Source organism: Arvicola amphibius, chromosome 8 (genome assembly GCF_903992535.2).
Source record: "Arvicola amphibius chromosome 8, mArvAmp1.2, whole genome shotgun sequence".
Taxonomy (NCBI): Eukaryota; Metazoa; Chordata; class Mammalia; order Rodentia; family Cricetidae; genus Arvicola; species Arvicola amphibius.
The window spans coordinates 128967612-128979992 of NC_052054.1; the positions used below are offsets into that span (position 1 = coordinate 128967612).

At 40.0% G+C, this 12381-nt stretch overlaps 1 protein-coding gene across 2 annotated transcripts in view; it reads right to left on the bottom strand.

The window, feature by feature from the left end:
* Positions 1–12381, bottom strand: part of Pard3b (par-3 family cell polarity regulator beta) — a 975885-nt gene that overhangs the window by 105209 nt on the left and 858295 nt on the right. For both annotated transcript variants that reach the window (XM_038339874.2, XM_042055538.1), the window contains exon 21: positions 5821–5956. In XM_038339874.2, the coding sequence (XP_038195802.1) occupies positions 5821–5956 (136 nt within the window). The remainder of the gene's footprint in view (positions 1–5820; positions 5957–12381) is intronic.

The following is a 12381-nucleotide window of genomic DNA, read 5'->3' on the forward strand; positions in this document are numbered from 1 at the left end:
CGGTGCTTGAGGCATACAGAGGTGCAGCTCCGTTAATTGGCTCTGCTGTTCGGCCGGCCGAGCACTGAAACAGTTGCTGTGCTAGTTGGCACTAGGCAGAAACGCCTGCGGCAACATGGGTACATCAATTTCCCAGAGCTGAGGCAGACAGGCGCTGTGGACTGGTGGCGGTAGACATGAGGCTTGGTTGGCTCATACACAAAGGCAAACAGCAGATGCAGCTCAGAACCAGTGGGGTAGTCTGCTGGATGACCCAAGGTGGAGGTGGTGGGGGACAAGCCAGGCACAAGTACGATGTGCTAAGGGGAGCCACACAGCAGGTGACTGTTTAAGGTTTGGCTTATGTGGCCAGAGAAGGCTGCAGGCATGTAGAAAGCCTGGTCCAGACTGAAAAGCATTTGGGCAGGAACACTGTGCTTGAAAATGTGCTTAGAAGCTAAATAAAGAAAAGAAAATGGGTATAAACCATCATAGAAAAATTAGTTAAAAAATAAAATCTTTAAAGAAAGAATAAATTAATATAAAAAGAATAAATCATGCAAGGATGGGAAATACACAGGGCATCTGGATCCTACATAGTGCTTTATTATATATAGCTTTGAAATTTAAATACTAATGAGCAAAAAAAAAAACCAACATGTGCTGAGAGACACTGGATTATGGAAACTGCTGAATTAAACCAGCCTATCTATTTTAAGGATGCTGTAACTTCAGAATGGAAGTCAGAAAATGTGTTGTGTTGGGGGAAAGGTTATGCTTTGTGTCTACAGAAACAAAAAGCTATGGATTCCTTCAAAATTAAAAAGGTCAGTTTTGTCTGCAGCCATGAAGGGAAAAAACAAAAAACTATAGGACAGGAGACATATAGTTTGATCCCTCTACTGTGGGAACAGCTCTGAGACCGGACAAGACTGATAAATCTTGGCTACAGAGTCCTCAGGACTTATTATTACATGCCATTCATTCATATGGCATGGATGGGGATTTATATTACAGATGGGTAATGCATTCCCAAAAGGCGTATAAAGTTGACAGATGCCTTTTACCTGCTCAAATATAGAACATAAAATCATCTTTAGGTGACTTTCACACTGCACATTCCATACTTGTGCTAATGCAGATGTCTATGTTAACTTTAAACGTTTGTATGTTTCAGATAAAGGAAGGACCAGGCACCAGTGAAGACAAGTAGCCAAGGTGGTTCATTCTCTCAGAATGACAGTTGCAGTGTGCTCAAAAATCAGCATTCGGCACAGCTTCAAAGCTGCTACCCGACGTGGTCCAGCTTCACAGACCATTCCAGCCACGTCTTCAGATAAGCTCTACACTCTCCCATCACAGAGAGAACGAACAACAAACGATACAGCTAGCTCTCCCAGGATTTGACCACAATCCCAATATTCTCAGGATCCCCTAAAGACGCCCTCGATCCCACACAGCAGGAAGTAATTTAGGAACATGATGCCCACATTCCCAAGAGGTGGGGTGGGTGATTTTTGGTCACTCAGTGTTTCTGAATTTTTGTCATTGTTTAGGAGGTTAGTAGCAAGTTGTTATTGGTTATGGTCAGATAGGAACTTAATCAAAGGAGAATGGACTCAAGGATCTCTTTCTGAAAGGAAAAATGGGGGATATAGGAATGATAAGATAAAATGGTCGATTACTGAATCTACTGAAAAGAAACTACTAGTCTCAAATGTTTACATTGGTGTGGATTTTTGTATATTGATAAATATTTAAGGTTATTTTTGTTATACTGTATATATGTTTCTAGTCTTCTTTAAGGTATTGTACCCATCCAGCTCACTTAAAAATGTAAAGTTCTAGTTCTTAAAAGCAATTATTATAAACTATTTAGGATAATTAAGAAATGCAGGTTAAGAGTTAGTCATCTATAACAATCAGACTTGTAGTCATGTTAGGTATATTTTCAAAGTCAAACAGATATATTTTAGATAGATAGGTAGTCTTCAAACACTTCAGAGTTCTATAGAATTTAAGATTTTTAATAACATAAAGCTTTTCATGATAGTGAGATATATCTGCCCCTGGCAGCACCAGTTTACTTCAGAGAAGATGATGGGCACTGAAGAACCTCCATACAGAGTTTGCATAAGAAACTGCTCTTGCCTTGACTGCTGACAATATGTTGTCCAAATTGGATGTAAAGTTTATAAAGGTTGAGAGAAAGATAAAGTTAAGTTGTTTATCTAAGAAACTATTTTAGGTCTAAAAAGATATTTTTAGGTTGTTGATACAAGTTATGATACAAAGTGATTTAGGTACAATACTTTGGACTCTCCAGGATAGAATAGAATAGAACAGTTTCTCCAAAGTTGTCAAATAAAGATAGAGTAGACATCGTGAATGTAATTCTTTCCTGATAATTGTTCTTATTGTATATAGTTTTATTGTGTTAAGAGTTAAGCCCTTTCCTTTTTATTTAGACAAAAGGGGGAAATATTGTAGGACATTTCACTGGGTCAAAGGCACCTTATGTTTGGTTTAATAAAGAGCTAAATGGCTAATACCTAGGCAGGAGAGGATAGATGGGACTTCCAGGCAGAGATAGAAACTCTGGGAAGATTCTGAGAGGTGGAGATTTCACCAGTGAGACAGAGAAAGTCGAATATACAGTATGGAGGAGAGGTAACAAGCCATGTGGCAGAATGTGGAATAATATAAATGGGTTAATTTAAGTTATAAGAGCTAGCTGGGAACAAGCCTAAGCTAAGGCCAAGCTTTCATAATTAGTAAGAAGTCTCCGCATCATTGTTTGGGAGCTGATGGTTAAAGAAAGTCTAACTACACACATGTGTATACACCTGTACAAACATGAGCACACAGACACAATTCATATTACTGAATACCTAAAAAAATTTCCTATCATTATTCTCTAAATTGTAAAGATTAAAAACTATCTACATAACATCAGCATTACATTAAGTATTATCAATAGTCCGTAAATGCTCCAAAGTATATAGGAGAAAGTCTACAGGTTCTATAAAAATCCTTAGTATTTTAAATAAGGGTCTCGAACATATGCAGGTTTGTTATCTACAGAGTGGTCCTGAGGATAGCAAGGGAGGATTAGTTATAGGATAATTTATCTCCCTAGTTTCCTGGGAGCACAGAATTTTCTGGAATAGGGTGGTTGTGGGGAACATTCTTTAGGCCTCTTGACCCGAGTGTGGTACTTTACTGGGACATCTCAAAGTCTGTGAAATATTGATGATGATAATGATGATGATTTCATGAGCAAAACAGGGATTGCTTAGAGATTTATAGAAATGGAAGGAACCAATGCTCAGGTTCTATTATTGAGTCTGAATCTCAGATTCCTTGTTGACTACCTGGGGAATTATAAGTTGCTAGGGGTAGCTTTCCTTCCCTGCCCTTTGATTTGAATTTAACAAGAACTTCTGTGGTCTGAGGACTAGCCTACCTTAGACACTTCAGGCTCATGAAAGATGTTTTGCTGGGTCTGGCTGAGAGGCAGAAATAAAATGTTAATTTTTTTAAACTTGCTCCCGTAGGCCTCCCCTAGACAAAAGGTACCAGTGTTTTCCTTTGGCCCAGGGGAAGGAGTAGAAAGGATGCTGAGATGCTAATCCCAAGTTTGGAGTATCTCAGGCGATCACAGAGATACTTTTTCTTTTATGACAGTGCAGTTCCCAGCATCCCTCTGGGATGCCTTAGACTCAAATTGTCTGGGAAAAGTAAAATCAGTCACATTTGGCAAAGCTCAATGCACCAGAGCATGGGAAACACAAGTTAAAATAGATACTTCTTCAGTCACTAAACTGTTTGGTTACAAGTTTGCTTAGTATAAAGAGAATCATTAGAAAAGGCAGCTCCCGAGGGATCAGCCTCCAGTTCAGGTTTGGTGGGCTTCACCGGCCTGTTCAGTCTCTTTGAGGCTTAGCATCTTCATCCTCCTAGCTCAAAGTAAAGAAATCTTTAAACAAAGCCAAGATAACAAGGGCTAGCCATTCTGAAATCACGTTCTTATTCTGCTCATAGGAATTCATAAACACTTTTCAATTCGTCGGACATGATGTTCTGTTCCTGGGATAGTGGCAATCACTTTATCACTGGCTTTTGTTTGTTAAGGGAGTCTGAGCTTTGCCTAACAAGTACCCCTCATCTCTTGTCTAAGGTAGTAAATCAATCAGGATCAAGTTTGAGACAGGGTGAATTATTATTGCATCTGTTATTCCATAGAAATCTTTCTTTTCTACTATGGTGAATCTAAGAGACACATTGCTCCACCACTGTGAATGTCATTCTGTTTAATTCTAACATCTGTATAAAACATAAAGGTACTGATTTGGCTACATAGTCTGACATGCTTTTCCCTAAAGAGGCTGACATCTCTGGGTTTGGATCACCAATACACACAACTTACTTTTGTTAATATGAATTTATACATTTCTTTGGATTTTTTTTTGAGAGTGAATCTCATGTATCTTAATCTTACCACAAACATTAGGCTAGCCTTGAACTCCTGATCCTCCTGCTTTAGACTCCTCAGTGCTAGGATGACAGGTGTGTGCCACTTCCCGGCTCCTTTAGTGTTTTTAAACTCTATTCTATGAAACAGCACCTCCTGGCCCGAGGGGCTATTGTTCTGGACAACATTGGGAGGTGCTGGAATTTGACCACATGTCATTTGCGAGCTCATATGATGCAGACGTGAAAACTAAAGGTCATTAGCTGCATTCTCCACCCCATGATCTTGTGAGAAGAAATGTATGTGAAACCCAGAGCAGGAAACTCCCATTTAATATGCTTGTTTTTCCAAGATGATAGACTAGAAGGCTCCAATCATCCAAGAGGACTCAAAGGATGGGCTACAGCCAGGATATTACAATGACCATACTCAGCTCTTTGCCAATAATAGTACCTAGAGCTAATACGTATAGTGACAAGCACTGAGTGCCAGCTGCAAGTTACACACTGTAGCTGACAAGTTCTTATCACCCTACTCTAAGCTCTGCCCATAGGCATTTTTGTGGGTGCTCATGAGTTGTGCGTGTTTTATAGGTAGACCTACAAGGCAGGGAAAGTGCTACCCAGAAATCAGAGTCTGCCTTCAGTGCTGACAAGATTCTCTTCTGGTCCTCGCATGTTGAATGAATCAGCACCATGAATCCTCCGACAAAAACTTCCCATATCTCAGGACATGCAATTCTGTTTGTTGTGTTTGTTTGTTTGTTTGTTTTTGAGACAGCGGTTTCTTTGTGTATCTCTGGCTGTACTGGAACTTGTTTCGTAGACCAGGTTGGATTCCAACTCACTGACATCAACCTGCCTCTGCCTCCCAAGTGCTGGAATTAAAGGCGAAGGCCACCGCTGCATGACCCTTACACCATGCTATTATACTGGTAAGATTTGGGGAACATGAATTGCTCAGATCTCATATACAAACAGTAGATATCTTTGACAACAATATTCTGAAATTTACTTCTAGTAACTCATCCTTAAGGTCTAAGAGAAGGAGTGGAAGGATTAAAGTACACAAATGTTCCTTGTCCTCTTTAAAGTGGCTGACCTACTTGCCCCAGACGGGTGAGGTACCCAGCAGAAAGTAAGCAAGAGAGCAGACGAAATGAACAAGTACAGTTGTGTGGTTTGATTTAAATAAACAACTTCTGCAGGAACAGATGACTGTGGTCTGAGTAATGTTCATATCTATAAAACTCAAGAAACATGAATGTAACCTGATATGCACAGAATTTTCTTGACCTGACTGTGGAATTCTGCTCTGAATTATTTTGGTCGAGAGAAACTTCTGATTGGAATCAGACATGGGCTTACCCAGCGGAGGTCCTGGTCACATGGCCCTGCTCGTCCCTCTTCATCTTCATATAAAGGGAACCCTTCTCTTCGAGCCTGATAGTACTCCTTCCGAAGTTTCTGGATGCGGTCACTGTTGCCAGTCATGGGACGGCCACTGTAGCACATGAATAGATATGGTCACATGGTGGACATCAGGCTCGGAGATCCCCTTTTCCTTCCCCTGTTAAAGGGTCTGATGTCCAAATTTGAAATTTGACAATGTAATTTAAACTAGGAAAATGGTAAAATCAGTAATAAGCAAAGAAAGGATATCACACACACACACACACACACACACACACACACACACACACACATTTGGCTCCAAGTGTCAAGGCATCTGATTTGGGATTTATAAGTGCTTTGGGAATGAGAAGGTAAGATCATGTCCTGATCTTCTAGAGCAATTCAAAAACTCACTGCATTCTTCTTACGATCACATATACAGTATTTGGTTAAATTTAATATGGGTATCTCATTCTTTCAAATGTCATTGCTTATTTGAGATCAAACCCCAGTTGTTTGACCTGAAGGTTGGATAGGACAAATGATTGGCTGGCATGCACCAGCATTCCTTTCAGTGAAACTCAAGAACTTGTGTGTTTGTGTGTGTTAAGGGATGGGGTGGTGCCAGGATATAGGCCACTGTATGAGTAAAGATAGACCACAGGAAAGAAAGAAAGGTAAAAGATATGGCAGTAAGGGAAAGATTTGGGTAGGGAAGGTAGACAGCTGCTCAGTGTTTCAGTGTGCTCCTTGTCCAAGGGTCATGTCTCTCTGTGTTACCCACTGATTCTGCTTAAGATTACAGCTTCCCAGTGCCACCTTGGGCAGCTAGTGGCCCCCTTTTAGGTTGGGTTGATTTGTTATGATTATTTTAACATAACCAGTATTATGCTTATGCTTTATAATCAGCCCAGGGAGGCAAAGACAAAACAGATATACAGGTCTTGACCTGCCATTGAACCTCACTGGTTCATTTAACGATTGAGTGTCCCACTGTGCCAGACCTCACATTAAGATCTGGAGATGTAAAGAGCATTTCATATTCCTTTCCTGGATGAATCTGCTGTGGAATAATCTTCTTGTACACTGTAAAGATCTGTACACTTGAATTAGTATGATAAAACCCTGATTGGCCAGTAGCCAGGCAGGAAGTATGGGCAGAACAATCAAACTAACCATGATGGGAAAAAGGGCAAAGTGGAGAATCACCAGCCAGATGCAGTGGGCCAGGTGATGATTGTGCCATGCTAATAAATGTACCAGCACATGGAAAAGCATAAATAGAAATATGGGTTAATTTGAGTGTAAGAGTTAGCTAGTAACAAGCCTGAGCTATCGGCTCAGCATTTATGATTTGTGTTAAGCCCTCGAGTCAATTATTTGGGAAGCAGCTGCCAGGAACAAATGGGCGGGAGAGAAATGTCTGACTACATGAACCACAATCTTGGAGGAATGACGATGACTGCCACTGGAGGAATCTGCCCAGGGCTTATGGGAGCATGAGTGCTTAAATTTTGACAGGGTGAAGCAGGCCATGGGAAGTGATAGTGAAAGACTCCACAGAGGAGGTGACACTCTAGTTGAAACTTATAGGGACAAAAAAATTTTGCTCTCAGGATTCATTCCCCAGTCATTACAGCAAATAGAGGTTTCAGTTACCTTTGTTCTACCCCCTTCACATCAGAAGATATGTGCTCCCTTCCTCATGTTATTAGTACGTATTGATGACCTGAGTCTTGGATAAGAATCACTCTGTAGTTTATGAGCTATATGGGAGGGATTGTGGGAAGAGGAACAGGGACTATTGGATAAATATGTAGAGGCCCTGATGTGAAGAACCTTGCATGTCATAAAGGTCCTTAGGTATTACTGTTTAGTTTTACACTTAAACGAGACACCTTATAAAAAAAAGAGCTAACTCAAAACAAAGTAAAGTATTTGAAAATTAAGCTAGAAAGTTATAAGAAATAAAGTTGTAAGTAAACATATTTGCAGGACAAGGTCTTCTACTGGATGGGAAAGTAGTGGACAGTGTGCCCACATGTTGGCTGTGTGGCTTCTCACCAGTAAGTATGCACTGGCCACTGGGCTTCACGGGTCCACTAGAGATGTCAATTGATCAAGAATCAATGCTTTTGACCAAGAAAGGGCAAACCCTGAGGTTGGAGCGATGGCTCCTTACTTAGGAGGACTTTGATTCTCAGCACACATGTTTACAGCCACCTATAATTCAAACTCCATGGAATCTGCCACCTTGGGTTTATGTGTGCACCTGTACTTACATGCACACACCCATGCAGACACATAATTTAAAATAATGAGAATCAATGTTAAAAAAGAATAAGTTAAGTGCCTGGAAGCGGGGGGGGGGGAGGGGTGATGACACAGACCTTTCTTTTTCCTATGTATTAAAAAATTCTTAAAATAGTTTTAGTTCTCCTTCCTTTTTGTTTTTAATTAAAAAAGATAACCCTCAAATACAATAAGGGACTGCTAAGCTTTCCTGGAGCACATGCGGTGAGAGCAGCATGCTCTACTCTGAGAGCTGCCTGGGCTCCTTAGTAATACAAGAGGACTGCAGGGGTTGGATCCAATGCACAGGCTTCTGCTGGTTACAGAGATGCAAGAGCAGCATTCAAACTCACCAGATGAGTTCAATCAACGTGGTGCAAACATTGCATACATAATCTATTAGTTTACCCTAAAGAAACTGAAGCATTGAATTCAAGTAGAATGAAGTCATCAGTAATAAAGGAAAACAGAAAAAGAGAAGAAAGCGACTGGTAAGGTACTGTTTTTATAAAAGGACCAAACATCACAATATTCTTCCATTTGTGGTGGGAAAAAATCACATTCAGACTATAAACTGTTCTTCCATATGCCTATAAATACGTAAATTTAAAAATATGGGTTTGATCAGCTTGCCATTCTCAAATAAGACAGTAAGGCAAGAATATAAAAGCAGTTGTTCAGCATTCAAAAAAAGTCCCAGATGGCTAACAGGAGCATGACTATTTACCTGGAAGGGAAATCTGGCCCCAGTGAAAAACAAGAGGAAAGTCATGGAGTATTTCCATGCAAAATGTGCTGTGTCTTCTCCCAAGTGTGAATATTCTAACACAATATTTGGAATAGCATGCAAGCCTTTTATTACAGCCTGGGACACCTTTCTATCTCAGTCTTATTTTCCCGTTCCTAAAAATCCTCTTTCTGCTCTTTAGTAACAACAGTATAGTTTTCCAAGTGTTTTATATGCTAACATTAGGAATCACACATTCTAATTCATTTTTCAGTACTTCTCAGTAGATAATACACGCTTATCACTAAACTAATAAAATGTTATATATTATAGTGTCATAAGCATAATAATCAATTGATTCTATTTTGTGTTAAAGTTATGCAAATTTAGCAATTTGATGCTAGATTTATACACATTTTGTAGTAATGTTATCAACCATTATAATAATAACTTATACCATAAATATATTGATGCAAACTTTTATTTTTACTGTCTGGTCAGAGTGCACATCACAAATAAATTACACTCTTCTTTCTGAAGGACCCTAGATAGTTTTAGAATCCTTCTGAAGCCAGAACTTCAGGAAACTACCAAGCCATAGGGTAGACACTTGAATGGAATTATTTATAATTCTAGTGTAATAGCTTTGGAAAATGCTTCAAAGTCTGAAAATAATATTAAAAGATAACGTTTATTGTTCTGTTCATCTAAATGAAGAAGAGAAGGCTATCAGATATAGATGACTAAGAAAGTTGGTGTGACTACAAACATTCCTGTTGACTGGAGCGACTTGTGGTTGAAATCATCTATCTTCTTTATATCATAGAGACTTGGGCCTCTAGCAGACACAAAACCATGAGGGACTTAAGGCTACCACACAAGATTTGACTCCTGAAGGTCTCACTCCTGAAGGCCCCTAGGTGCCACCAGGTCTATCATCTTGTTTTTATGGAACGTAGTAGCAGGAATTCTGGGAAAGCTTCTACCTGACATATTCAGAAATGACATCAAGTTCTGATGAAACATGAAGCTCTTAAAGGATTAAACATCTATACCACTACATGGAAGGTTAGGCTCTCTATATTTGTTGTTTATTGGGCAAAGTAGAGTTTGAATCCTCTGTTTGTTTGTTTCTCCAGCAAGGCAAGGATTATAGTTGTGTATGACCACACCCAGCTGAGTAGGACATTCTTATTTTATTTTATTTTTTTGGTTTTTCGAGACAGGGTTTCTCTGTGGCTTTGGAGCCTGTCCTGGAACTAGCTCTTGTAGACCAGGCTGGTCTCGAACTCACAGAGATCCGCCTGCCTCTGCCTCCCGAGTGCTGGGATTAAAGGCGTGCGCCAACACCGCCCGGCTTGAGTAGGACATTCTTACAAAAATAGCTGTATCTATATGTAGGTGACCAGTAATGGTCTTAGAATATTGAATTAACTCAAGCTATATACCAAGACATTTATGTTATTTAGGATTTTTGTCAATTACATAGCCTGTGTCTTTAAAGACAGTATTTTTAAACAGTATTTTTAAGGCCCTTCTTAGAGTATTGCTGAACTGGAGAGAGCTTAATTTTGTAAAGGGTTTCATTTTCTTTGCAGTTCTCGATAGAAGTGACCACCATATGTGAAAACCTTTACACCAGAGCACTACATACTTTTCTGGATTCTAAACTTACTCTTCCTTGCTCATAATTCCTTGCATAGGAATACTTCTTAGAAATGGGTATCAGTCTGAGCATGGTACAGTCTTCTCTCCTTGCTGCTGTGGTCTGCAGAATGTAAACTAGCTTTATGGAGCAGCTGGGATGTCCTGGACACGGTATCTGTGCTCTTGTCCTCCGTCAAATCTGTGAGGACAATGTTGTTGTTGGCAATTCTCAGACTCGTACACTAAGGCTCAGAGAAGTAAGGAAATATGACCATTGCGTGGTGGGCCAGGATTTGTGTGCCTGTAAAACTCTAGCTGTTTCTTCTATATCATGTTGCCTTGGGAGAAAGGCATTAAAATGCAGCAGGCATTGTGGAACAACAGTTCACAGGCGTTTTGACACAGAGGGAATTTAGCACAGTGCATTTATAGGCATACCTTTTGATATTCTTTTATTTGCACAGATCTTTGCTATAAAAATAGAAATCGAAGTAGCTAAAGTAATAGGAATACAAGCAATGAAGTCTGTATTCATTAAAGGAATGATGTTGGAGCGATTGCAGACTGACATTTCTGGGCAATTAATATTATATCACCAACAGGCTCATGTGGGAAACTGACATAAACCTGAATGGAGTGCAGAAGAAAATCAACATCTGACTAAGATCCCACATGAAAGACAAAGACTGTGGATGAAGTCTAGGGTGGAGAGGCAGCCAGAGGCAGCAGGGAAAGTTCTGTCTATGTGGAGGTTTATTTCACTAACCATACTAGAAATTCTGCAAAATATTTTAAGAAAACCATCCAGCTGAAGGCAGGTTATCATGGGAATGATTACGAGGTTTCGCTGGTTAAAAAAAAAAAAATCCTGCCCAATAAAAATGTGAGAGATTCTTATATATGTATGGAGGATCTTATTCTTTTGTTCCTCTCTCTCTCTCATATATTTCATCCCTATAGCACCTTTCCCCTCCTTCCACTTCTCCAGACTCTCCCCCCTCCCTATCGCCCCCTCAGATCTACCCCTTCTTCTGCCTCCCCCTCAGCCAAGAGCAGGCCTCCCAGCTACCTCAGTGAAACATGACATAACAACCAACAATAACCCCGGGCACATACCATCGCATCAAGGGCGGATGAGGCGACCCAGCAGGGGGATTAAGGTCCCACAAGCAGGCTAAAGAGTCAGAGACAGTCCCTGTCTCTCTCACTGTTAGGAGTCCCACAGGAACACCAAGGTACCCAGTCATGACATATATGCAGAGGACCTATGTCAGACCCCTACAGGCTCCCAGATCTCTGCAAGTGCCAGGAGTCCTGCTCAGTTGATTCTGTGGGCCATAAAGGGAGGATCTTATTCTTATGTATGTACTGAAGATAATGAGTAATTAAACCATTTAGATTTCTCCACTCTGTAGACCTGACAGCATTTACACAAGTACTATAGATTTAACACTCCATGACGAAAATACATTTAAATAGTGTGCCAATAATATTAAAGATACTTAATAATAAATACTTGATTTTAAGAGGGTTCAATTCTATAGAATTCTCCCAGTTACACTTTTTGTCCTAAAAAGCTCTGGAAATCATCTGATATAAATGTTTATTGAAAACTGCGATTATGCATTTCAAACCTCACACTCCAAAGAGTAACCTAGTCTTGCATTGGCTTCAGATATCTTGATTTTGCATCTAGTGACAATGTGGAACCCTAACTGACTATCCATGGGTAGCATTTGGGGATTCTTGTTTCTAATTTCTTCTCAAATTCTCCCTCATTATCTATGATGATTTAACTATTTCACAGTAGCAAAGATATTCCAAAGAAATGCATGGGCCCTTCCCTTTGACTATCAAACTGTTGAAAC